The 24,015-nt window shown below is 40.2% G+C and overlaps 1 protein-coding gene across 1 annotated transcript in view; it reads right to left on the reverse strand.

Moving 5' to 3' along the window:
* Positions 1-757: 757 nt before the first annotated feature.
* Positions 758-24,015, reverse strand: part of SCD5 (stearoyl-CoA desaturase 5) — a 185,424-nt gene continuing 162,166 nt past the window's right edge. The window contains exons 4-5 of the mRNA XM_007518509.3: positions 10,177-10,409; positions 758-2,248 (exon numbers count right to left, since the gene is read on the reverse strand). Of these exons, the coding sequence (XP_007518571.1) occupies positions 2,058-2,248; positions 10,177-10,409 (424 nt within the window). The 3' untranslated portion in view covers positions 758-2,057. The remainder of the gene's footprint in view (positions 2,249-10,176; positions 10,410-24,015) is intronic.

The raw sequence follows: 24,015 nt of genomic DNA on the forward strand, positions 1-24,015 counted from the left end.
CAAATTATATTCCTCCATGAGGATAATTTCTGGAACCATCCGTTCCACCCCGGTTCCATGGCTGCCGGTTCTTAGCAACATCGCCCCGCCAGATATTCGTCGGGATGCAGCATCATCTAAGTTCATTTCCCACGTCTACGCTCGACCGGACCTGCCAATATACGCGGATATCTTTTCCCACCCTGTCCAACGCTTGACGTCTCGTCACCCAATCTGGTCCCCTACGCCTACACTGAACTTCTCTGTTCCAGACTCTTGGAAACAGAGTTGGCAGTCAGCTGAGGTAAAGAACAAACACCTCATCACAGACCCCTGCAAGCGTCAACCCGGCTTTGACCTAACACGTTATGATTGGGCCCTCCTCAATCGCTATCGAACAGGCCATGGCCGGTGCGCCGCTATGTTCCATCGCTGGGGAGCCAGAGATGACCCGAACTGCCCCTGCGGCTCCAGACAGACTATGACCCACATAGTCAACGACTGCCACCTCTCCAGATTCAAAGGAGGTCTCGAAACTTTACATCAGGCTCAACCTGACGCTGTTGACTGGCTACGGAAGAAGGGCAAACGCTAGAAGAAGAAGAAGAGATAGGACAGGAGAGGGCTGATCTTAAGAGTTATCTGTAGCCTAAAGCCCATATCCAGTGTGATTATCACTGAGAATGATCCAATATGATCAACCAGAATCACAGGAAGCATCAGACACCCCTGAGGGGATTCTCCAAAAAGCATTTAAGTAGCTGATCAAGAACGCCAGTGAACTCATAATTGTTTATTGTAAATCACTCAGAGTTTACACATTATTAACAGTAAAATAACACAGTTAAATACCTGCTGATGAAGAACTTCATTATGACAACTTCTTATTGGCGTTACTTCTTTTGCAAAAATTTCCAACTTACAAGTTGAATACTACATCTTCCTGAAAGTAATTATTTTTGAACTGCTCTGATGCCAACACTACAAACTTGTCTTTTGCTCTACATCTAACACAAAGGGCACACTGTACCATTAATGCAACATTTTCAACATGCTTACAAGGCAACTTAACACATAGTTATTTAAATTCAGAAGCTACATAATGATCACTTGATATTTAGTTGTGAAATCAATGAAAGCTGCATGCAGGTGAAACATTAGTAGAGACTGAGTTCTAGATAACTGTCAATTATTAAGATCTGATGGTTGGGTGTGGAAAATTAATATGCTTACTTAGCAGAAGTAGCTAAAGTACATGCATCAGAGGCTGGGAACAATTAGAATACAAATTAGGTGTCTAAATATTTAAATGAGAGATTACTTTGAGCTTCATTTGATGTCTGTCATATCTGATCTATATACCTTTAAAATGACAATGGCAAAGAGAATAAAATCAGATGCCTACACAGGTACTGGCTGATAAGAGTGGGATGGGTGGACAGCTTGGGACACAAAACTAGCTGGGTCATGAAGAGATCTCTTTTGAAACAATGACAGTGGCGCATGAACAAGTTGTACACAGGGCCACATATATATGAGCCATTTCCAGTGTTATTATTATTTTTAGACATTTTCAACTCTCTTACTTAAAAAACAAGTAAAACATGCACAATAATTACAAAACAGAAACAGCCTTTAGTTACCACCACTAGGTGCTTCTTCTATCTTCTACCCTGCCGCTCTGCTCTTTCAGAAACTGTGTTTGAAATAATGGTGGGTTCATTGGTAGAAAAAGAAAGCAAATGATCTCCTGAATTGTACTGAAAGAATATTAAATTCCTTCATCCTATCAGGCTTCACACCATGGACAAGTACAGGACAATGTATGTTTGACCTATTGGAGCTACAGTGATTAGACTGAATCACATGTCCACAGGCTAATGTTAAATCATAGTTTTATCGACTTAATTTTTTTTCATATTTATATATTTTGAGACAAAAAAAATTCCCAACTACATAGATTTCATTCCCTCCCCCTCCCTAGTCCCTTCTACAATCTAGTGAACAAAAGAACTATAGTAACAAAAGCCATGAACAGAAATCATCAATGGAGGACAGGAAAAATGGTGGCTTCAGGTTCAGGTGCTGCCGTCTCCAGTCCTGGCTTTTCGAGCCTCAATCATCGACTTGGTTGCCCGTTTGCGGTCAGTAGCCAACCCCAGCCAGCACATGAAGTCAATGAACCAAGTAGTTGGATTGAAATTTAAGCCAAATTCACTTGCGGAGTAGTCAAATGGGAAGGTGTGATGGTAATTGTGGAAACCTTCACCTGAAAGACAAAAGTGAGCTTGAGATAATCTAGCTACTCCCTTGGTATGGATATTTTATCATTTCATTAGAGTTTGCATTTGCAAGACAGCATGTCAGGCTCTGTAGAGCAAAAGACTTGGTTCCTGCCTTCAGGAAGCACTTCTTTAGTTGACCAAATGAACACGGACAGAAAAACGGTAACATTATCAGCAGAGTCAAGCCTCAAGATGAATCTTCCTGTATGAGTTGTAGACATGTTACCATGACTTCAGTTATACTTCTAAAGTAAAAACACAGATAATAATTTTGATGTATGTTTATAAAAATAAGAGAACAATAATTTTTGTGGACTAAAGGAAACTTTCAGAGGAGCTTGAAAAAGATAAATAAGAATCATTCAGATGGATAAATACATAAAAGAGCTGGATCTTTAAATATCCAAACTTGACCTGTATTTTATCCTATCCCTCCCATTGAGTGATTTTTTTTCTCCCTTACTTTTTTTCTGTTTTGTGAAGGGAGAGATGGCTACAGGGTTTCTTTCATTTGACTTTTTTAAATAGTTTAATTGAGATAAAACTAAACTGCCATGAAATTCACCTACTAAAAATATATAGTTTAATGTTTTTGATATATAGATCTTTCTAGACCTATGGTGAAGTTATGTTCTGATAGACTTAACATACTGAACGCTTGCTTGGTCAACACCTAACCTACCAAACAGATAGCTCATCTTAAGCTATCATGACTGAATTCAGAAGGTGGGACTGGGAGCTGTGGCTAGCCATCCCTGTCCAGCATTAGAACCATAATGTGGAAGTTGGGCAGTAGCACAACGGGTTAAGCGCACATGGTGCAAAGCACAAGGACTGGTGTAAGGTTCCCAGTTCGAGCCCGTGGCTCCACACCTGCAGGGGAGTTACTTCACAGGAGTTAAAGCAAGTCTGCAGGTGTCTATCTTTCTCTCCCCCTCTATATCTTCCCCTCCTCTCTTCATTTCTCTCTGTCCTATCAACGACAACATCAATAATAACTACAACAACAATAAAAAAACAAGGGCAACTAAAGAGAAAATAAATAAATAAATAAGTATAAAAAAATTTAAAGAAAAAGAACCATAATGTACATCCATCTCAGGAAAACCACTGAATTTCAAAATCTAAAATATAGCTTTTGTCTGTTTGTTTGTTTGGGGGAATTTATATTGTTTTGCACAAGGAAACCATTAAGCTGAAGGCAAGTGCAGTGATCTAGCAGTAGACTGCAAGTCTTCCATGTAAGAGGTGCTAGGTTTGGTCCCTAGACACAGGGTATGATGAATAACACCAAGGAGATTTCTGGAGGGTGCAGTGGTGCTTGTCTCTCCTTCTCTCTTTCAGTTTCTAAAAATATTTATTTTTAAAAGCTGGGGGCGGGGGAGATAGCATAAGAGATACAAAAGATTTTCATGACTGAAGAACCAACGTCTCAGATTCAATTCCTGGCACCACTATAAGCCACAGCTATAGTACTGCTACTGTTTGCATATTAGTTGAAGGAGAAGATGTGATGCAATAATAAGAAATATTTGAATCTCATTGCCTGGAAAATCTTCAAAGAATAATGTGAGCTGTCATCTGGTTATTTCAAGGGAGTATGATAACTACCACTCTTCTTTCAACGCAGTCATGTAATTTATATATGATATATATTTATATTTGTATATATAATTAAAAAGTAAAGAGAATCAAATCATAAAAAAGAAAAAAGTGAAATAACAAAAAACAGATAAATTTTAAAAATTAAGATAAAAAAAACTGGGTAAGAGAGGCAGAGTAGTGGTATAGCACATATACAAGGTCCTATGTTCTCTCATTAGCTCTACACAAAAAATATCATGGAGTTGAACCACCATAAATTGGAATTATAAATTGCGACCACATGATCATGTCTTTTATAACATTTTCTTTATCTAAAAGGAAACCTGTAGTTCTCATATGTCATCCCATAGCCATATCTCCATCCTCCCCTGCTATTCCTTTATGATCATTCAATCTATGTGTCAACTTGATTGGTCAAGGGGTGCCTAGATTAAACATGATTTCTAAGTGTGTCTGCAAGTTTGTTTCTAGATGAAGTTGGCATCTGAATCACGGGACTCAGTAAAATAGATTTTAATCCCCAATGTGGGTGGGCTTCACTTAGTCTAGGAAGGGTCTGTCGAAGTCAAACTTTGAAGGAAGGAGAAATTTGCCCCCTTTCCTGATGATTCTATGATAAATCTTTTTCCATCTCCAGATTAAGATTTACATTATCTCAGGTTATGTTGAGTCTCAGAAGTTAGATTTAATTGTACCACTTTGAGTTTGCACTTGGCAGATGGTGATATTTCTCAGTCTTTTATGATTACACAAGACAATTCCTCATAATAAATTTATATCTACATGTAGTAAAGCAGAATAGATATAAATATATTTAATATTTGCACAGATATAAATACCTACCCCTTGTTTGCTCCTCTGTATATATATATACATATGATATGGAGATTTATGGTGAGGAGTATGCATATTCTGCTTGTGTTTATCTAGAGAATCTTGAATAATATGATCTTTATAGATCTGCCTATTCTAAACATTTTTTAAAATTTATTTTACCTTTTGTTGCCCTTGTTGTTTTATTATTGCTGTAGTTATTATTGTTGTTGTTACTGATGTCGTTGTTGTTAGATAGGACAGAGAGAAATGGAGAGAGGAGGGGAAGACAGAGAGGGAAAGAGAAAGATAAACACCTACAGACCTGCTTCACTGCCTGTGAAGCGACTCCCCTGCAGGTGGGGAGCTGGAGGCTCCAACCGGGATCCTTACGCCAGTCCTTATGCTTCGCACCTTGTGCGCTTAACCCGCTGTACTACTGCCTGACTCCCTATTCTAAACATTTTATATAAACATTTTATGAACTCACAATACACTGTCCTTTGTGACTGCTACTTTCACTTATCACACTATTTTCAAGGTTGTGATATGTTATCTCTTTTTCCTTCCAAATACAATTCCATTTTGTGTATCTACTCCATTGTAAGGCTCCAATCATTAGTTGACAGGTAGATTAGTTCTCCAACTTAGCTATTATGAACAATGTTCACATGAACATTTGTATATGTTTTTATATAAACATACATTTTTCAATTCACTAGGTTATAAATCTCAGAGTAGAGTTTATGGATCATGTAGGAGCCTTTTGACCCACAAGGGACTCAGAGGTTATACAGGCAGGCTCCTGTGCTAAATATGAAGAGATATGGGACCCAAGTCAGATTGACATGGGAAACAGCTAATTGTATTTATATATTTTCTTCAAGTTTGGGAGCTACTCTCAGCCCTGATCCAGCTTTCTAGTCTTTCCTATTCTTAACTTAGACACCACCTTCTCAGACAATATTTTTAGTCCACCTGTAGGTTAGCTATGAAGCTCCAGCAAAAATTATCAGTCATAGGCCCCTAGGAACATACTAAAATAGACTTCTTAGCTTCTATCTACCCTAAAATCTCTATTCCTACCTGCTCTAGTCCTACTTTATGATTCCCGTTTATTAAACATTTTGTCCTGCTTTATATCTTATAGCATTTCAGCCACAAAGTTGTAGGTGCTACTTTGACTCCATCCTGAACTCCGTGGGTAGACAACCTCACCAATGTGTCTTGGAATTTCACCTCTCCAGGGTCCTTCCTCACTAGGGAAAGAAAAAAAACAGGCTAGAGGTATGGATCAACCTGGCACTGCCCATGTGCAGCAGAGAAGCAATTACAAAAGCCAGACCTTCCATCTTCTGTATCCCACAAAGAATTTTAGTCCATACTCCCAGAGGGTAAATGTTAGGGAAAGATGACCAGAGGGCTCTGAACTCCAGTTCCATCAGGACCCAGAGAGAGAAGAAGGAAGGGAAAAAAAAGACACTCAGAAGTAGTAGGTATGACTTAGAAAGGAAGAGAAGCATAGACAGAAGTTACAAAACAAGACCAGAAAGGAAAGCACTAAGCAGAACTTGGACTGGAGTTGGTGTATTACACTAAAGTAAAAGACTATGAGGTGGGAGGAAGGGTTCAGGTGCTGGAACATGATGGCAGAGGAAGTGGGAGTTGAATTGTTATGTAGAAAACTGGGAAACTTTACACATATACGTTACACAAAACTATTGTATTTCACTGTCGACTATAAACCGTTAATCCCCCAAGAAAGAAATCAGAAAGGAAGGCATAGGATCACAGAAAAAAAATGGGCAAATATATATAAATAGTTATAAAAATAATGATGTACTAGAGGCCAGGTGGTGGCTCACCTGGTTGAACGCATGTGTTACAATGTGCAAGGACCTGGGTTCAAGCCCCCAGTCCCCACTTGCAGGAGGGTGGCTTCACAAGTAGTAAAGAAAGTCTATAGGTGTCTATATTTCTCTCCCCCTCTGTCTTCCCCTCCTCTTTAGATGTCTCTCTGTCCTACCCAACAATAACAACAACAACAATAACAACATGGGCAACAAAATGGAAAAAAAAATGGCCTCCAGGAGCAGTAGATTTGTAATGCAGGTACTCTGGAGGCAAAAAGAAAGAAAGAAATAATAATAATAATGGTCAACCCATATTTGTGATTTTGGGAGAACTACTGCAGTTTACAAAGAATGGAAGGGGGACACAGAATTCTGGTGATGGGAACAATGTGGAATTATAACCCTATTATCTTATAAATCAATATTAAATTACTAAGAAAAAAAGAAAGAAAGAAACATTTTTGTCTTTATGCTGTACCTGGGAATGAACTCATGGCCTGAGGCAGGTATAATACTACTACATGGACTCCCAGACCCAATTTTTTTTCATTCTTTATATTTAGTTAATTATAGAAGAAAGACATCACAACACTACTCTACCATCCATGGAACTCCCATGTGATGTTGGGTCTCAAACCCAGGGCCTGCACATATAAGGCAAAGGCCCTTCTGGGTAAGCTGTCTTTTAGTCCCTCTTTTAACTAATTTTAACCACTTAAAGAACTACCAGACTCCTGCTTTACTTATTAGTTGGCATTTCTCCTATGCATATACTTCTGTTGGGCACACTGGAAAAGTTTAGTTCTGCCATTCTATGGTCTGCAATTTTCTTTTTAATTTAGGTCTTCTCTTTTCCACCTCTCTACCCTCATCACTTACAGTGTTTGTCCTGAATTAGAGTATAGTGTAGAGAAGGGTTCGCTGGGTGGGGGTAGATAGCATAATGGTTTTATGCAAAGAGACTCTCATGCCTGATGTTCCAAAGTCCCAGGTTCAACCCCTAAAGCCACCATAAACCAGAGCTGAGCACTGCTCTGGTAAATAATAATTAAATAAATAAGTGGTTGAGAAGGATTACCTCACTAATCAGAATCAGGCACTAAGAGCTAAGTATCTATGTCTATCTCTCATTTAAGGCACAGCTATAGTGACAAAAGCTCTTCAGGGAACTTGATGAAGAAAATGTCTGAGTTCAGTGTTCACTCAGATAGACTTAAAATCAGCATTCAATTCTTCAGAGCCCATACCATAGCCATAGTCCTTGAATATACTGGCCTATCATTCCTACAAGTCCTTTCAAACTCTCCTCTTAGAGTCAACACTGGTCCCCTACCCCTACTAATCCTTTCAGAAGGGCAAACAATAGGAAGGTCAGGAAATGCTTCACCCTGTATTCGAAGTTGCTTTCCTCCTGTTGTATTCCAAGCTGCTGTCCTCCCTGCTCCTCCAGTTATCCCGTGGCTACATGCAGTGCTTATTCCACTTGTTCATGAAAGAACTTTGGGGCCATAAAAATGAGTGGTCCCAGTAAAGTTCAGAAACTCAGTGCTAATGGAGGCAGAAACTATTTCTACTTAATGGCAAGAACTTTTCTTTCTGGGCTTGATGTCTGTGTTCAAGATTCAGCTTACTAAGAAGCCCAAGCTTCTTCTATAAAGCACCAGCTAATATTTATTAATCACCACAGTACTTAGGGCCTTAATGAATGTCAACTCCTGTGATCTTCACACTTCAGAGAGAGCTGTAACAATGAGCCGCACCAATTTTTAAACAATATGAAGCACAGTACCCAAGGCCATATGGCTGGCACTAACAACATTATGGGAGGCATATTTCATATAAGCCCAGCTGCAAGTACAATGTGCAAACTCACTGAGCCCTCCAACAACCCCAAGAGAAGATAAACATGACAGTTATCCCCACTTTATAAGAATAGGAGGCATGAGGAGCCAGGAAATCTGCTCAGAGAGAAAGTGGGAACTCTACCAACATTGGGAGACTCTAAAGACCTTGTTCTTTTTTTTTTTTTTTTTTTTTTTTAATAATAATGCTAACCAATCTTTTAAATATTTAATCAAAGTACTACTCTTGCTGGCTTATGGTGGTGCTGTGGATGGAACCTAGAATCCTGGCATGAAATCTCTTGCATAATCACCATGCTATCTCTCCAGCCTCAGAGGCTTTGTTCTTAATCCTTGTGCGGTCTCCTAAGATGCCACAGACTCTTTTCTTTCCATTGTTCTGCTTGAAGATCACTTTTTTTTAATGGCCAGGTAAATGACTAGACAGCTGAGGCTTGAGTGATCATGGCATTTTGAGAGAAAAACAAATGAAAAAACTCTTCCTCCTTTAGGAAAATTTCGATCATTAAAGAAAAAGAAAGAGAGAAAGAAAGAAAGAAAGAAAGAAAGGGATCACAGTGTGTGTCAGGAATGGTATAAGTAATTCATATATATTATATTTTTATTGGAGATATTATAGTAAATACAGTTATTGATACATGTATAAAATTTCTTAGTTTTCTGCAAAACACTCTCACCCCTAAGTCTTCCTTCACTATCATGCACTAGGACCCAAAAACCCCACCTCCTACCCCCAGAATCCTTTACTTTGGTGCAATACATCAAACCCAGTTCAAGTTCTACTCTGTGTTTCCCCTTTCTGTTCTTATTTTTCAACTTCTATCCATGAGTTAGATCATCCCATATTCATCCTTCTCTTTCTGGCTTATGTCACATAACATTTTTCCTTCAAACATCACCCAAGAGGAGGTAAAGAAGGTGAATTCCTCATTCTTTTTTTTTTTTTCCTACAAGGTTATTGCTGGGCTCGGTGCCTGCACCATGAATCCACCGCTCCTGGAGGCCATTTTTTCCTCCTTTTGTTGCCCTTGTTGTTGTAGCCTCATTGTGGTTATTATTATTGCCATTGTTGATGTCGTTCGTTGTTGGATAGGACAGAGAGAAATGGAGAGAGGAGGGGAAGACTGAGAGGGGGAGAGAAAGATAGACACCTGCAGACCTGCTCCACCGCCTGTGAAGCGACTCCCCTTGCAGGTGGGGAGCCGGGGCTTGAACAGGGATCCTTATGCCTGTCCTTGCACTTTGCGCCACATGAGCTTAACCCACTGCACCACCGCCTAACCCCCGAATTCCTCATTCTTAATAGCTGTAGTAGTTCATTGTGTATATCACAACTTTTTTTAGCCACTTATCTGTTGGTTGCTTCTAGGTTTTGGCTATTACATATTATCATTTTTATTATTTTTATTTATTGAACAGAAACAGACAGAAATTGACAGGGAAGGAGAGAACAGAGAGGGAGAGAGACAGACAACAGCAACACTGCTTCACTTGTGAAGCTTTTCCCCTGCAGGTGGGGACCGAGGGCTTGAACCCGAGTTCTTATGCATTGTAACATGTGCACTCAACCAGGTGTGCCACCACCCAGCCCCTATTACATATCATCTTACTTAATCTTGTCAACATGCCATTTCACAGGTAAGAAACGATGTATCTATGAAACTAAGGGACTTGTCCAAAGCTCAAGTTCTTTCCATGCCACTCCACTGCCTCTCTTTCCTGATTCTAAAGAACTACTGAAAAAACAAGGAAATCTGAGCTGGTGTTTTTCCTACTTACCAATGGCACCCAAAGTGACCAGTGGGTTCTGCCGAGGGCTGATGCACTTATCATAGGGCCGGTTTCCATACATGTGGGCTGCACTGTTCACCAGCCAGGTGACGTTGAGGGAGATAGTGTAGCGGAGGATGGAGGCTAGGAAGTAGGAGTTCCACAGAGTCTCTCCCCAGATGCACCAGGGCACCACTGTGGGGAGCACAAAGCACATGAGCACCACGGAGATCTTGTAGTACCTGGAAGATAAGAGGTCATGAGACCACTAGGCAACTGTCACAGTGGCGGGGTGGCTGAGTCAACTATAGGAGTTGCCAGTCAGCTCCATCAGCTCTTTCTTACCATCTTGTCCAGAAATCTACCAGGATTGAGCAGGTAATTGATCTAAGAGTTAGGCCAGGCAGAGATGGCAGGTCTTGTAGCACACAGAGGAATCTCACTATCAAATGGTAAACACCATGTTGCCAAACTCATAAAGGATGGCACTACATTTGTCCTACAAATCATCAGCTGAAGGTAGGTAGCACTTGTGACTTCATTCATCCTTCAACCTGAAATCATGTTTTCTTAAATTCAAGAGATATTTAGTATTTATTTGTAATCAAATTTTATTTATTTATTGGAAGACAAACATTATGAGAGGATACACAATACTGTGGAGTTGAAACCAGGAGCATGGGTCTGCAAGTTGGGTGATCTATTTTGTGTCACTGCTCCAACCACTTATACATTATTATTATTACTTTTTTTTTTAGTTGTGAGACCTGAGAGCCTGCATTTTATCAAGGTTCCTGGAATTAGCAAAAGCTGTTTCATAGAACAACAATTCATTTATTTGTTTGTTTGTTTATTTTAATTTATTCCCTTTTGTTGCCCTTGTTGTTTTATTGTTTAATTATTGATATCACTGTTATTGGATAGGACAGAGAGAAATGGAGAGAGGAGGGGAAGACAGAGAAGGGAAGAGAAAGACAGACACCTGCAGACCTGCTTCACCACTTGTGAAGCGACTCCCCTGAAGGTGGGGAGCCGGGGACTTGAACTGGGATCCTTACTGGTCGGTCCTTGCGCTTTGCACCAAGTGCACTTAACCCGCTGCGCAACCACCCGACTCCCCCATTATTATTTTTAAGATAGATAGATAGATACAAAGAGAGAGAGAGAGACATCAGAGCACTGTTCCACCATTTGATGTGTTGTTGGGAATAGGACTCAAGGTTTCACATATGCAAGGCAAGCGGTCTACCACTGAACTACCTCTCTGGCCCCAATGGTGACTCTTTCTTTTTTCTTTCTCTTTCTTTTTTTCCTCCTTCTTCCTTTTTCTTTCTCTCTTTCTATACATGTACTACACTGGCACCTCACACTTATTTATTTATTCACTGATTTAAAAAAATAGTGATTGGACAGAGACAAAGAGAAATCAAGAGACGGAAGACACGGAGAGAGGCAGCTAACATGGGATGTTAGCTCAGGTCAGAATGGTTGCGTGAGCTCTGCATGCAGCAGAGATGGAGGCAACAAAAAACTGGGGCAGGAAATAAGAAACAGAACAGTTGAGCATGCTGCCAGTGTTGTTGAGTGACCACAGCAACATCCCCTGTTCTTTATCTCTCCCTCTCTTTCCCCCTTCTTCCCAATTTCTGGCTGTCTCTATCCAATAATTAAAGATAATAAAAAATAAATTAAAAAAGAAGAAGAGCTCAGAACTCAGGCTCTGCAGCTGCTGCTCCTCTGTGGAATCTCTGAGGAAGAAAGTAAGTGACTAACTGTTGCCAAAAAAGGCACTGCAATTTTTAAAAAATATATATTTTTAATTTTATATTTATTTATTCCCTTTTGTTGCCCTAGTTGTTTTATTGTTGTAGTTATTGTTGTTGTAATTGATGTTGTCATTGTTAGATAGGACATAGAGAAATGGAGAAAGGAGGGGAAGATAGAGAGGGGGAGAGAAAGATAGACACCTGCAGACCTGCTTCACCACCTGTGAAGCGACTCCCTTGCAGGTGGGGAGCTGGGGGCTCGAACTGGGATCCTTCTGTCGGTCATTGTGCTTTGCGCCACCTGCGCTTAACCCACTGCGCTACCACCCAACTCCCAAGGCACTGCAATTTAAGTGGTTACTTCATTAAGCTGTAATCCAGTCACTTTTTTCATTATTGTTAATATTACTGTTATCATTATCATCAACAACATCATCATCATTAATTTGCCACCAGGGTTATTGTGTGTGCACTCTCTCTCTTTTTTATAGGTGATGAAAGAGGAATAGAGACAGAGAAAAAGAGAGACACCTGAAACACTGCTCTACTACTCATGATGCTTCTTCCTTCCAGGTTGGGATTGGGAATTGAACCAGGGTCCTTGAGCATAGTAATGTGCATTCTACTGGCTGAGTCCCACTGTTTTCTTTTGCAATGTGGCAACAGGATCTTGCACAAGTGAGCATCCCACTAAGCCCAGTCTTTTCATTTTTCTTTAGCGAGAGAAAGAAGAGACACTTCAGCATTGCTCTGACATCCATGAAGCTCCCTGAGTGTCATCCACAGTACTCCCATTGTGCTGGGGCTCAAACCCCGAGCCTTTCACGTGGTAAGGCACATTTCTCTGTGTGAATTACCTCCCAACCCTTTAAGTCAATGCTTTGAAGCAGAGTCTCTCCTAATTCTGTGCTGAGCTACTGTTCAAGCCTTTATTTTGCTCCTGAAAAGAGAAAGGATAAAACAAAACAAAAATCGGGCTGGGTGGTCACGCACCTGGTTGACTGCACGTGTTACAATGTGCAAGGACCCAGGTTCAAGCCCCCAGTCCTCACCTGCTGGGGAAAGCTTCACAAGTGGTGAAGCAGTGCTGCAGGTGTCTCTCTGTCTCTCTCCCTCTCTATTATTCCCCTTCCCTCTCAATTTCTGGCTGTATCTATCCAATAAACAAAGATAATTTTTAAAAAATTAAAACAAAACAAAACTTAAAACACACAGGCCAAAGACTTGCCCTATACTAGTTATCAGGCTAAACACACCACAGGCCTTCTTTCACCTCCTTGAAGTCACTTGGGCTGAATACACCCCAACAAGACTTATGGTTTAGTGGTATCATGGTCTCTACCCCTCAAATAGCAAACTCCAACTATCTCAGATGGATTCAGCAAACCCTGCCTGCATGCAATGGGAAACCCATTTTCCTATGCACCATCAGTCTCCCTTTGATTATAGCCACAGGCCTTCCTGCTGAGATGGCTCCCTGTGTCCTTGTTTAATAACATTCAAGTCTGAAGTCCTACCCAGGGGTGCACAGGGAAACTCCAGTACCTAATCCTTCTTCATCTAAAAGACTTCCTTACTTCAGCTGGCCATGGGGAGGAAGACAGTCTGAGAAGGGCTACTGAAGGGTCTTTTAGCTAAGTAGGTTTTTTCATGTTGTAAGACATAGAAGATTCAGTACTCAGTCCTGCCACTTGCAAGGAGTTTGATCATTAGTGAGTTAGTTAATTGTGCTGAGCTTCAGGTCTCTTTTCTACGGAATGTGGTGTGACAGATTATATTGGGTGCCTACCTTATGCCCGGTACTATTTTAGCACTGAGAAAAGCAGAGAATAATTACTACCCTTGGGAACAAAGGTTATTTGCTCGGGAAGTCACAATGCATGGGTTTATACAAAATACAGAGTACATTGCTGGTAAATATTAAAGGAGAAAAACAGAGATGAATAATAGGATGCATTGGTAGGTATTGACTTTTTTGCTTTTTATGATGCCATAGCACCTCCTGTATGACTTGAATTTGGGTGCTATGGCACCATAAGATGTTCTGATACTGGTGTCTCCATCTCAATGCCTCTCCCTCTATCTCTATGTGTGAATAAAAAAGCATCCCAGAGTACTGGTATCACAAACAGATAAGACACAGGCTCTGCAGATAAATACATACATACACACACATATATGTATACACATATAGGTATAGGTATAGGTATAGGTATAGGTATAGGTATAGGTATAGGTATAGGTATAGGTATAGGTATAGGTATAGGTATAGGTATAGGTATAATTGGGCCTGGGAGGGCACTCAGCAATACAGTGCAAGCACAAATCCCTGAGCTCAACCTCAGGTTTCATTAAAATATACATGTCTACAGGGCCCATGAGATACGGCACATGGGCACATATATCCATAAGTTTGTGGAAAATATATATACTGTAAAGTTAAAATGCTCAATAGTCTACAGTGCCTCAATAAGCGCAGCAAGTTGGATAAGGGCAAGAGACTTGGCACACTTTAATGATGGTCCTTTTGGTCACTACCAGGCCACTCCATCATCCAGGACCCTAGTCAGGGAATCCTTGGATTCCCACATAGATACGAGAGGTCTAGACCTCTAACAGATCCCTTTCTCCACCATCACTGGTCATCTCCATCAGGAACAACATCATAAACCCTCTTGTGGGCCTCTACAGGACATTACCCTCAATGTCAATGTAGAACAACAGTGGTAGAAACTGCCCCACACTCTGAAAGGAGGCTTGGTCAACATACTCTGCCACTTGACGATGACTGGTCCTGAAATGAGTGCAGCCTAGAATGTTCCTAGCCATGACCATGGAATTCGAGCTCAGACTAACAGAGAGGCAGAGGTTACACAGGTTCCTGTGCTAAATATGAATAGACATGGGCCCTAGGTCAGATCGATGGGGTTTATAGTTAGGTATTTATATACTTTTCCTGTATTTTCTCTCTGTCCTTATCCAGCTTCCTAGTCCTAGCCTCAACTCTGACACCATCTTACCAGACAATACTTTTAGCCCACCTGCAAGTTAGCTGTCAGACTCAGGCAAAAATTACTAAGATTATGGGCCCCTTGGAATATACCTAAAATAGATTTCCTAGCTTCTTCAAGATTTTTTTTTGGAGCACCCTGAAAGTATTAACACATGATGTGGTCTCTATCATGGTCCACTGAGCTCTCCTCTTGGTATTAGAGGACTTAGTTTTCAAGTACTGCATCACTACCTCTCCTACAGGGAGTCACCTTGTCTTGGGTCATTGTCTGTACTACTGAGCACATTCAGTGGCTGTCCAATAATGGGACTTGTCCATTATCCCAACTCCCAAGGACTGAAAAGTCCTCACAGGGCTGGCTATGTTCTCCACTGGACTTCTCTTACTTAGTCTTGTTTCTGTCCTTTCTTTCATAGCTGTTGACCTCCAGGGACTTCCCAGTAAAGTCCCTACACTGTAATATCCATCTCAGAGGCAGCTTCCAAGGTGGACTGTCCTGTTAGATGAATGTACCACATGGTGAGTAGAGTCTAGCAGAAAGTCAGGCCCTGAAAATTCAAGCAGAGGAACTTGCCACAGCAGATACTCCTAAGCACTTGTAGAATGATTAAATGAGTGAAACAGCAGATCCTTCAATGCCTTGCTTAATGTCAATTTGTCCTAAGGATGATATAGCAAAAGTTATGTGACTAGGAGATAGCTCCTCTAGTAGAGTGCACACTTTCCCATGTGGAAAGACCCAGGTTTGAGTCCCTGATTACAAATATGAAAGTGCCGTGCAAAAGGGAAGTTTCATGAATGAAACAGTGAAGCAGTGCTGTGTTGTCTGTCTTCTCTCTTTCTCTCTCACTCTCCTTCTCTGTCCCTCAACCTCTAACTAGAAAAAGAAAAAAGAATGAGCATGAGACCCAAAAGCCCTGATGACAAAATAAAAATTTAAAAACTTAAAAAAAAAGACCAGCCCTTGGGGTGTGGGAGTCTCTTTGCATAACCACTCTGCTATCTCTTCCCCACCCTGCTTTATCTCTTGGTCAGGAGTGAGGGATTAAGCTAAAAAACCTACTTATAGGGGCGTTGGGTGGTGGCACACCTTGTTGAATGCACATGTTACAATGAGCGAGGACCCAGGTTCGAGCCCCCAGTCCCCACCTGCAGGGGGAAAGCTTTTCAAGTGGTGAAGCAGTGCTGCAGGTGTCTCTCTGTCTCTCACCCTCAATATCAATAGAGATATTGCTCCCTTTCCTCTTGATTTCTGACTGTCTCTATCCAATAAATAAATAAAGATTATAAAAATTTAAAAAAAAACCCTACTTATAGGTAAAATGTCCTCAGGCTACCATAGCCTACAGGAAAGAAAAAGAACAAGAGTCTTTAACAGCTCAGGGACTGAGATAACATTGAAACAACTGTTATTTCCACAACTGTGAACTCTTTAAGTACCTTACTTAGACACAGGTCAATCCAGGCAAGAGTGATCAGTGGACTGAAAATTACTGAGTGAAGGACCTCATAACACACTGTAATAATGGTTAAACCAAGGAGAAACATTGGAGAAATGAGCTAGGACAAAAGTCCAGCTAAAAGCTCCCCAAAGGTAGAAACACAGAAGAATGAGAACAAAATCCAAACGCTAGCTGAGGAATTAATCACAGAAGTAAGAAAAGAATTTGTAAGAATTGTAATCAGAAATTCAGAAACAATAAATGAGATTCTGAAATAAAGCACTAGCTATCTCAAGGTAACTAGAGAGCTGAAAGCTGAAAGAGCACAACTAGCTGAACAAGCTAATACAGTATCGGAACAGGGTAACAAAATAGCTGAGAAACAAAGGTGCTAAATGAAGAAATAGATAAACTAGAACTAATGGTCATTTTCAGAGTAAAAATGGTGATTTCATCACTTTCTGCCCATCTTGGGTACAGCTTGAAGAAATCCTGTTAAGTGAAATAAGTCAGAAACAGAAGGGTGAATATAGGATGATCTCACTCTCAGGCAGAAGTTGAAAAACAAGATTAGAAGAGAAAACACTAAGCAGAACTTCGATTGGAGTCAGTGTATTGCGCCAAAGTAAAAGATTCTGGGGTGGGTGGTGTGTGTGTGGGGTGAGTTCATGTCCTAGAACAGTGGGGGTTGTATTGTTGTGTGGAAAAATGAGAAATGTTATGCATGTACAAACTACTGTATTTATTGCTGACTATAAAACACTAATACCCCAATGAAGAAAATTTTTAAAAAAGGACCAGCTTTCTGGTCCTTTTTCCAGCCATGATATCATCTCCCCAGACAATAATTTGGATCCACCTGCATATCAGATGTCAGGCTCAGGGAAAAAAAACAACAAAAAACTAGTATAGTCATGGGCTGTTTGGAAAATAACTAAAATAGGACTACTAACTATCCAAAAAATGGAGACCCCCCCCAACTCTTCATGTGAACTATTCTAGCCTTTAGATTCATGATTAGACAACAATTTGTTTGGCTCTATATGTTAACTCTTTTTCAGCCACCAGGTTCCAGATGCTAAGATAATGCCAACTGGACTTCCCGGGGCAGACAACTCCACCAATATGTCCTGGAGCCCCACTTCCCCAGAACCCCGCCCCACTAGGGAAAGAGACAGACAGACTGGGAGTATGGATTGACCTACCAATGCCCATGTTCAGCAGGGGAGCAATTTCAGAAGCCAAATCTTCCACCTCCCGCACCCCATAATGACCCTGGGTCCAAACTCCCAGAGGGATAAGGAATAGGTAAGCTATCAGGGGAAGGGATGGGATACGGAGTTCTGGTGGTGGGAATTGTGTAGAGTTGTACCCCTCTTATACAATGGTTTTTTTTGGTCAGTGTTTCCTTTTTATAAATAAAAATTAAAAAGAAAAAAAAGAATGGAAGGAAGGAGGGCATGGAGGGATGGAGGGATGAAGAAGGGCAGAAAGTAATTTCTAAGCCTCACCTCTCCAGAGTTCTCCCCTACTAGGGAAGGACTGAAACAGGTGGGGATTATACATGGACCTGCCGACATCCATGTCCGAGCAACATTCGTGTCCAGTGGAGAAGTAATTACAGAAGACAGAATTACCACCTTCTGTACCCCAGAAAAAAATTTGGTCCATACTCCCAGAGGGGGTAAAAGATAGGCAAAGATGACCAGAGGTCTCTGAACTCCAATTCTAGAGGGACCTAATAAGATGCTTGTCACCAGGATTGTTTGATTTTATTTTTTAAAATATTTTTTAAAATATTTATTTATTTATTTATTCCCTTTTGTTGCCTTGTTTTATTGTTGTAGTTATTATTGTTGTTGTTATTGACGTTGTCATTGTTGGGTAGGACAGAGAGAAATGGAGATGGAGGGGAAGACAGAAAGGGGGAGAGAAAGATGGACACCTGCAGACCTGCTTCACTGTCTGTGAAGCGACTCCCCTGCAGATGGGGAGTCGGGGGCTCGAACTGGGATCCTTACGCTGGTCCTTGCACTTTGCGCCACTTGTGCTTAACCTGCTGCACTATCGCCCAAATCCCGGAATGTTTGATTTTATACCATCACTGAAAGGGAAGCAAATCTGGAAAACACTGAAAAAAAAATCTGGAAGTCAGATACTATTTCTCTTACCTGAGAGAAGAGGAAAAAGGAAGGACATTCAGGAGTAGTAATAGGTATGGGTATAATTTAGAAAGGAAGTGAAGATGGGATTGTAGAAGTGAATAAAAATGGGCAAAAAAAAAAAAAGATGGATCAATTGATAGATATAGTGAACCCATATTTGTAACCTAGAGAGAACTGTTGTAGTTCCACTGGTGGAGGGTGGGAAGGAGCATTGAACACTGGTGGTGGGAACAATGTGAAATTATCTTATAATTTTACAAATCAACATTAAATCACTCATAAAAAATTTAAATAAAGAAATCCCTAGCCTGGGTGATTGAGAGAAATTTTCAGATTCTTATTTCCATGTGGGTTTTCTCAAGATTTCTCCCACATCCCAAAAATGCATTTCATACGTCCTAATCTGTGTGTATATATATGTGTGTGAGAGCATGCTCAGAAATGGAAGGCTGCCCTGCCCGTTGGATGTCACAACTTCACCCCAAACTTCCAGGACAGGCTCCAGTCCCCTTTAATTTAGAATTGCAATAAGCAAGTTAAAAGTAAACAAATGAGGGACTTCCAGAAGCATGGCTATGGAGGAGCAGCAACCACATTTTGCTCTCCCTGATCAACTAGGAAAAGCAACAGAAATCACCTGAAAAGTCAACAAAATACAACCAGGATCTCTTCAAAAATTCACCAAGACACAGGTGAGTACAAACACGCATGGCCTGTGGACAGAAAGGGGTGAGGGAGGATTCCCTTGACTCACAGGCAGTATTCAGGGACAGCTGACATCAGACTGGCAGCTGAGACACACCATTTCCAGGTCTGAGTTAAAGAAACAATGGTTTAACAAAAAGAAAGAAAAAAAAAAAAGAAAATCACTTACGACACAGGTGAAGCACAGGCATATGTGGCTTGAGGATATGTGAGTGACTCCTAGGTCTAAAAACTGAATCTCAGAGACAGCGGGCACCAAATTAGAGTGGCAGCTGAGACACACCACTTCCAGGCTCAAGTTTTAGCAATAAAAAGATTTTTAAAAAGAAAAACACCTAAAAAATCACCAGTTTACAACTATGACTTCTTGAGTCTCCATTGCAGTTGCCCCACAGAAGCTGGAACAGCAGTTGAAGAGCCTAGATTGAGATCAAGGTCACATAACTGGCCAGGTGACTCAGCATAAAATTCCCTTATCCCACCAAGATATATAAACTAGGAAATCCAACACCTTAGCCACAGCACCTCCTGCTGGCACAACACCAAATCCACACTAAATGAGGAAACAGATAAATATACAGACAGCAATGACAGAAATCCCAAATGACCAGGTAGGCACAGATCTAGAAAAAATAACAGAGTTCATAAAGTTCATTATGAAATAAATTCGAGAATTAAGTGATCATTTTATCAAATAATTACAAAGTACAAAGAAAAAAAAAGAAAAAAAAACCTCCAAACAGAACTGCAGAACCTAAAGGACACTTTGAATATGGTTCAGGTTGAGGTAAGAGACCTTGGAAGTAGACTTAATCAGGTATAGGAGAGAACATCAACACCAGAAGACATAACCACCACACTCTGTGAATTTAAAACTCTTGGAAAGGAAAGGTTTTAAGAAAAACGAAGCACTTCACAGTGAAGTAGCAGACTCCATCAGAAAGATGAACATCAGAGTTATCTGGATCCCTGAGGAAGAAGAGAGAAAGATGAGTAAAGAACATATTCAAATAAATTTTAATAGAGAGATTCCTGTACCTAAGAAATGTTCAAAATATAGAAACCCAAAAAGGTGAGTGCACACCTACATTTCTGAATCAAAAACAACACACACCAAGACACATTATTGTAAAACTGTCCAAAACCAAGGACAAATAAAAAATATTGCAGGCTGCCAGGGGAAGGAAGAAAGTCACATACAAAGGCAAAACCATCAGGTTTTTATCAGATTTCTCATCACAAACCCTAGAGGTAAGGAGGGAGTGGAATGGCATCCTCAGAGTACTAAAAATATAAAAATTGCCAAGCACAAATTCTGTAGCCTGCTAAATTACTCCTCAAATATGAGGGAGACGCAAATACTAATTAGAAGGGACATATGCACCTATTCCCAATAGCCAAAGAATACTAGCATCCTAAATGCAAACTTCCAGATGACTGGCTAGAGAAGTCATGGATATATAATCCTTTATTATATATGGATAACATTATATCCATATATAATCCATAATTGCAATCAAAAAGATGATATTGCCCTTTGGGAGAAAATGGATAGAACTGGAGGTGATTGTGCTTAGCAAATAAGTAAAGATATTAAAGACAACTACCAGATGGCTTCACTCATATGTGCAATCAAGAGATCTGATTTACATGAACTTGCCAAATAACCACAAAAAAAATCCAAACAAAACAGAATTAAGTAAGCAGTAAGACTTATGAGAACTATGGTAATTATCTTTGTGAGCTGGCAAGGTGGGGATACAGAACTTTGCTGGTGGGTGTGTTGTGGAACTATATATTGTAATCCTTCCATCTTCTAACAAACTACTAATAACAATTTTTAAAGTAAAGAAATGAATACAAATTATTATTTAAAATATTGAAAGTGCCTGGGGTTTTTATTTTAAGAGAGCTAATTTAAGTGAGGACTTACTGTGCTTTGGTTAATAGGCTGAGTTCTCAGCTTTCCAGAGAAATAAAAACACTGTACTGCCTTCAGTAGGATATAGACTTTTGACAGATTAAATGCCAAGACTTCCAAAGAAAAGCAAAAAATACATGTGTAGGGCCCAGGTTTAAGCTGGGTCCCCACCACATGGAGGAAGCTTCTGTTTTGTAACATCTCTCTCTGTCTCACTGTCTCTGTCTGAAAATTTTTACTTGGAATGGTGAAAACCCAATGATGACCAAAAAAAAAAAAAAAATGCACCCATAAGTAGTATGCAGCTGGTTCTGGAGTTCTCTTTGAGATGCTTATCTCCTGGATCAGTGCCAATACAGGATTACAGTTATAAAGTCAACAACTTGATTAACGACCTTCATGTTCATCAAGATCCAACCAATCTACTCCAACAAGTTATGCTATAAGATTTCCTAGTTCAAATTTAAATGAATGACTTCCTTTTAAAATATTTTATTTATTTATTGCATATAGACAGAGAAATTGAGAGGAAGGGGAGGGGAGGAGGGAAGGAGGGAAACAGAGAGAGTGAGACTGACCTGCAGTACTGCATCATTGCTTGCAAAGCTTTCCCCATGCAGGTGGGAACCAGGGGCTTGAACCTGAATCTCTGATCACTGTAATATGTGTGCTCAACCAGGTGTACCACTATCTGCCCACCAATGAATTATAGTTCTAAGAATGAGCTTCTAAGTCATTTACTGAGTTGCCAGAGATGATAAAACTTAAGGGATATTTAAGATTATCAGCCACTGTCACAGGTTTAGAATGTGTCTTTTTTTTTGGGGGGGGGGCTTATCACTTACCTTTTATTTTATTTTTTAATTTCTTTATTGGAGGATTAATGGTCTACACTTGACAGTAAAATACAATAGTTTGTACTTGTATAACAGTTCTCAGTTTTCCATATAACAATTCAATCCCCAGTAGGTCCTCCTCTTCCCATGTTCCAGGACCTGAAACCTACCCCCCACCAGAGTCTTTTATTTTGGTGCAATACATCAATTCCAATCCAAGTTCTGCTTACTGTTTTCTCTTCTGATCTTGTTCTTCTGTCTATAAGCAAGATCATCCCATATTCATCTTTCTGTTTCTGACTTATCTCCCTTAACATGATTTCTTCAAGCGCCATCCAAGATGGGGTGAAGAAGGTGAATTCACCATTTTTAATAGCTGAGTAGCACTCCATTGTGAGTATATACCACAACTTACTCAGCCTCTCATCTGTTTTGGGACAAATTGTGCTACTATGAACATAGGTATACACAAATCTCTTTGGTTAGGTATGTTTGGTTCCTTAGGATAAATTCCTAAGAGAGAAATTGCAAGATCATAGGGTAGGTCCATTTCTAGCCTTCTGAGAGTTCTTCAAACTGCTCTCTACAGGGGTTGGACCAATTTACATTTACACCAGCAGTGTAGGAGTATTCATTGGTCCCCACATTTGTTGCTGCTACTTTTTCTGATGTATGCCATTCTCACAGGAGTGAAGTGGTATCCCAATGTTGTCTTTATTTGCATTTCTCTGACAATCAATGACTTGGAGCATTGTTTCATGTTGTTGCCTTTTGTATCTCTTCTACGGTGAATATTCTGTTCATATCTTCTCATTTCTGGATGGGGTCATTTGTTTTCTTATTGCTGAGTTTGGTGAGCTCTTTATATATTTTGGTTATTAGTCTTTTGTCTGATGTATGGCATGTGAAGATCTTCTCCCATTCTGTGGGAGCTCTCTTTGTTTAGGTAGTGGTTTCTTGTGCTGTGCAGAAGCTCTTCAATTTGATGTAGTCCTATTGGTTTATTTTTTATTTAGTCTTCTTTGTAATTGGATTTGTTTCATTGAAGATGCCTTTAAAATTTAGATGGAGGGAGTCGGGTGGTGGCGCAGCAGGTTAAGTGCAGGCGGTGCAAAGCACAAGGACTGGTGGAAGGATCCCGGTTCGAGCCCCTGGCTCCCCACCTGCAGGGGAGTCACTTCACAGGCAGTGAAGCAGGTCTGCAGGTGTCTGTCTTTCTCTTCCCCTCGCTGTCTTCCCCTCCTCTCTCCATTTCTCTCTGTCCTATCCAACAACGATGACATCAATAACAACAACAAGGGCAACAAAAGGGAATAAATAAATTAATTAAAATTAAAATAAATAAATAAATAAATAAGATTTAGATGGAAAAGAGTTCTGCCAATATTTTACTCTAGTTTTCTCTAATACATCCTCAGTCTTGCTAATTCTGCTTTCTGCCTCACTTATTCTATTCTCTCTCCCCTCTGTTGTTTTCTGTAGCTCAGCTATTTTGTTACCCTGTTTCAATACTGTATTCGATCGCTCAGCTAGCTGTGTTCTTAGCTATTTCAGTTTTCAGCTCTCTAATTACCTTGAGATAGTGTTTTCTTTCAGAGTTTCACTTGTTGTTTCCCCATTTCTGATGATATTACTTTCAAACTCTTTCCTCACTCCAGTGACTAATGCCTCAGTTAGTGTTTAGCTCTTGTCCTCATATGTGCTTCTACCTTTGGGGAAGTTTTATCTTGGCTTTTGTCCTGGTTCATTTCTCTAATGTTTCTTCTTGGTTTAACCATTGTATATAGTGTGTTATGAGGTCCCTCTCTCAGTACTTTTAATCCACTAATCAACTGTTTCAATATTGTCTCAATCCTGCAGGTGAAGTACAGTGGCTGTTAATCCCTCTTTTGTTCTTTATCTTCTCTGTAGGATATGGGAGCCTGTGGGCTTTTTAACTATAAGTAGATTTTTTTAGCTTAATCACTCACTCCTAACCTAGAGATAAAGCAGGGTGGGGA

Source organism: Erinaceus europaeus, chromosome 3, assembly GCF_950295315.1.
Source record: "Erinaceus europaeus chromosome 3, mEriEur2.1, whole genome shotgun sequence".
NCBI classification, from domain to species: Eukaryota; Metazoa; Chordata; class Mammalia; order Eulipotyphla; family Erinaceidae; genus Erinaceus; species Erinaceus europaeus.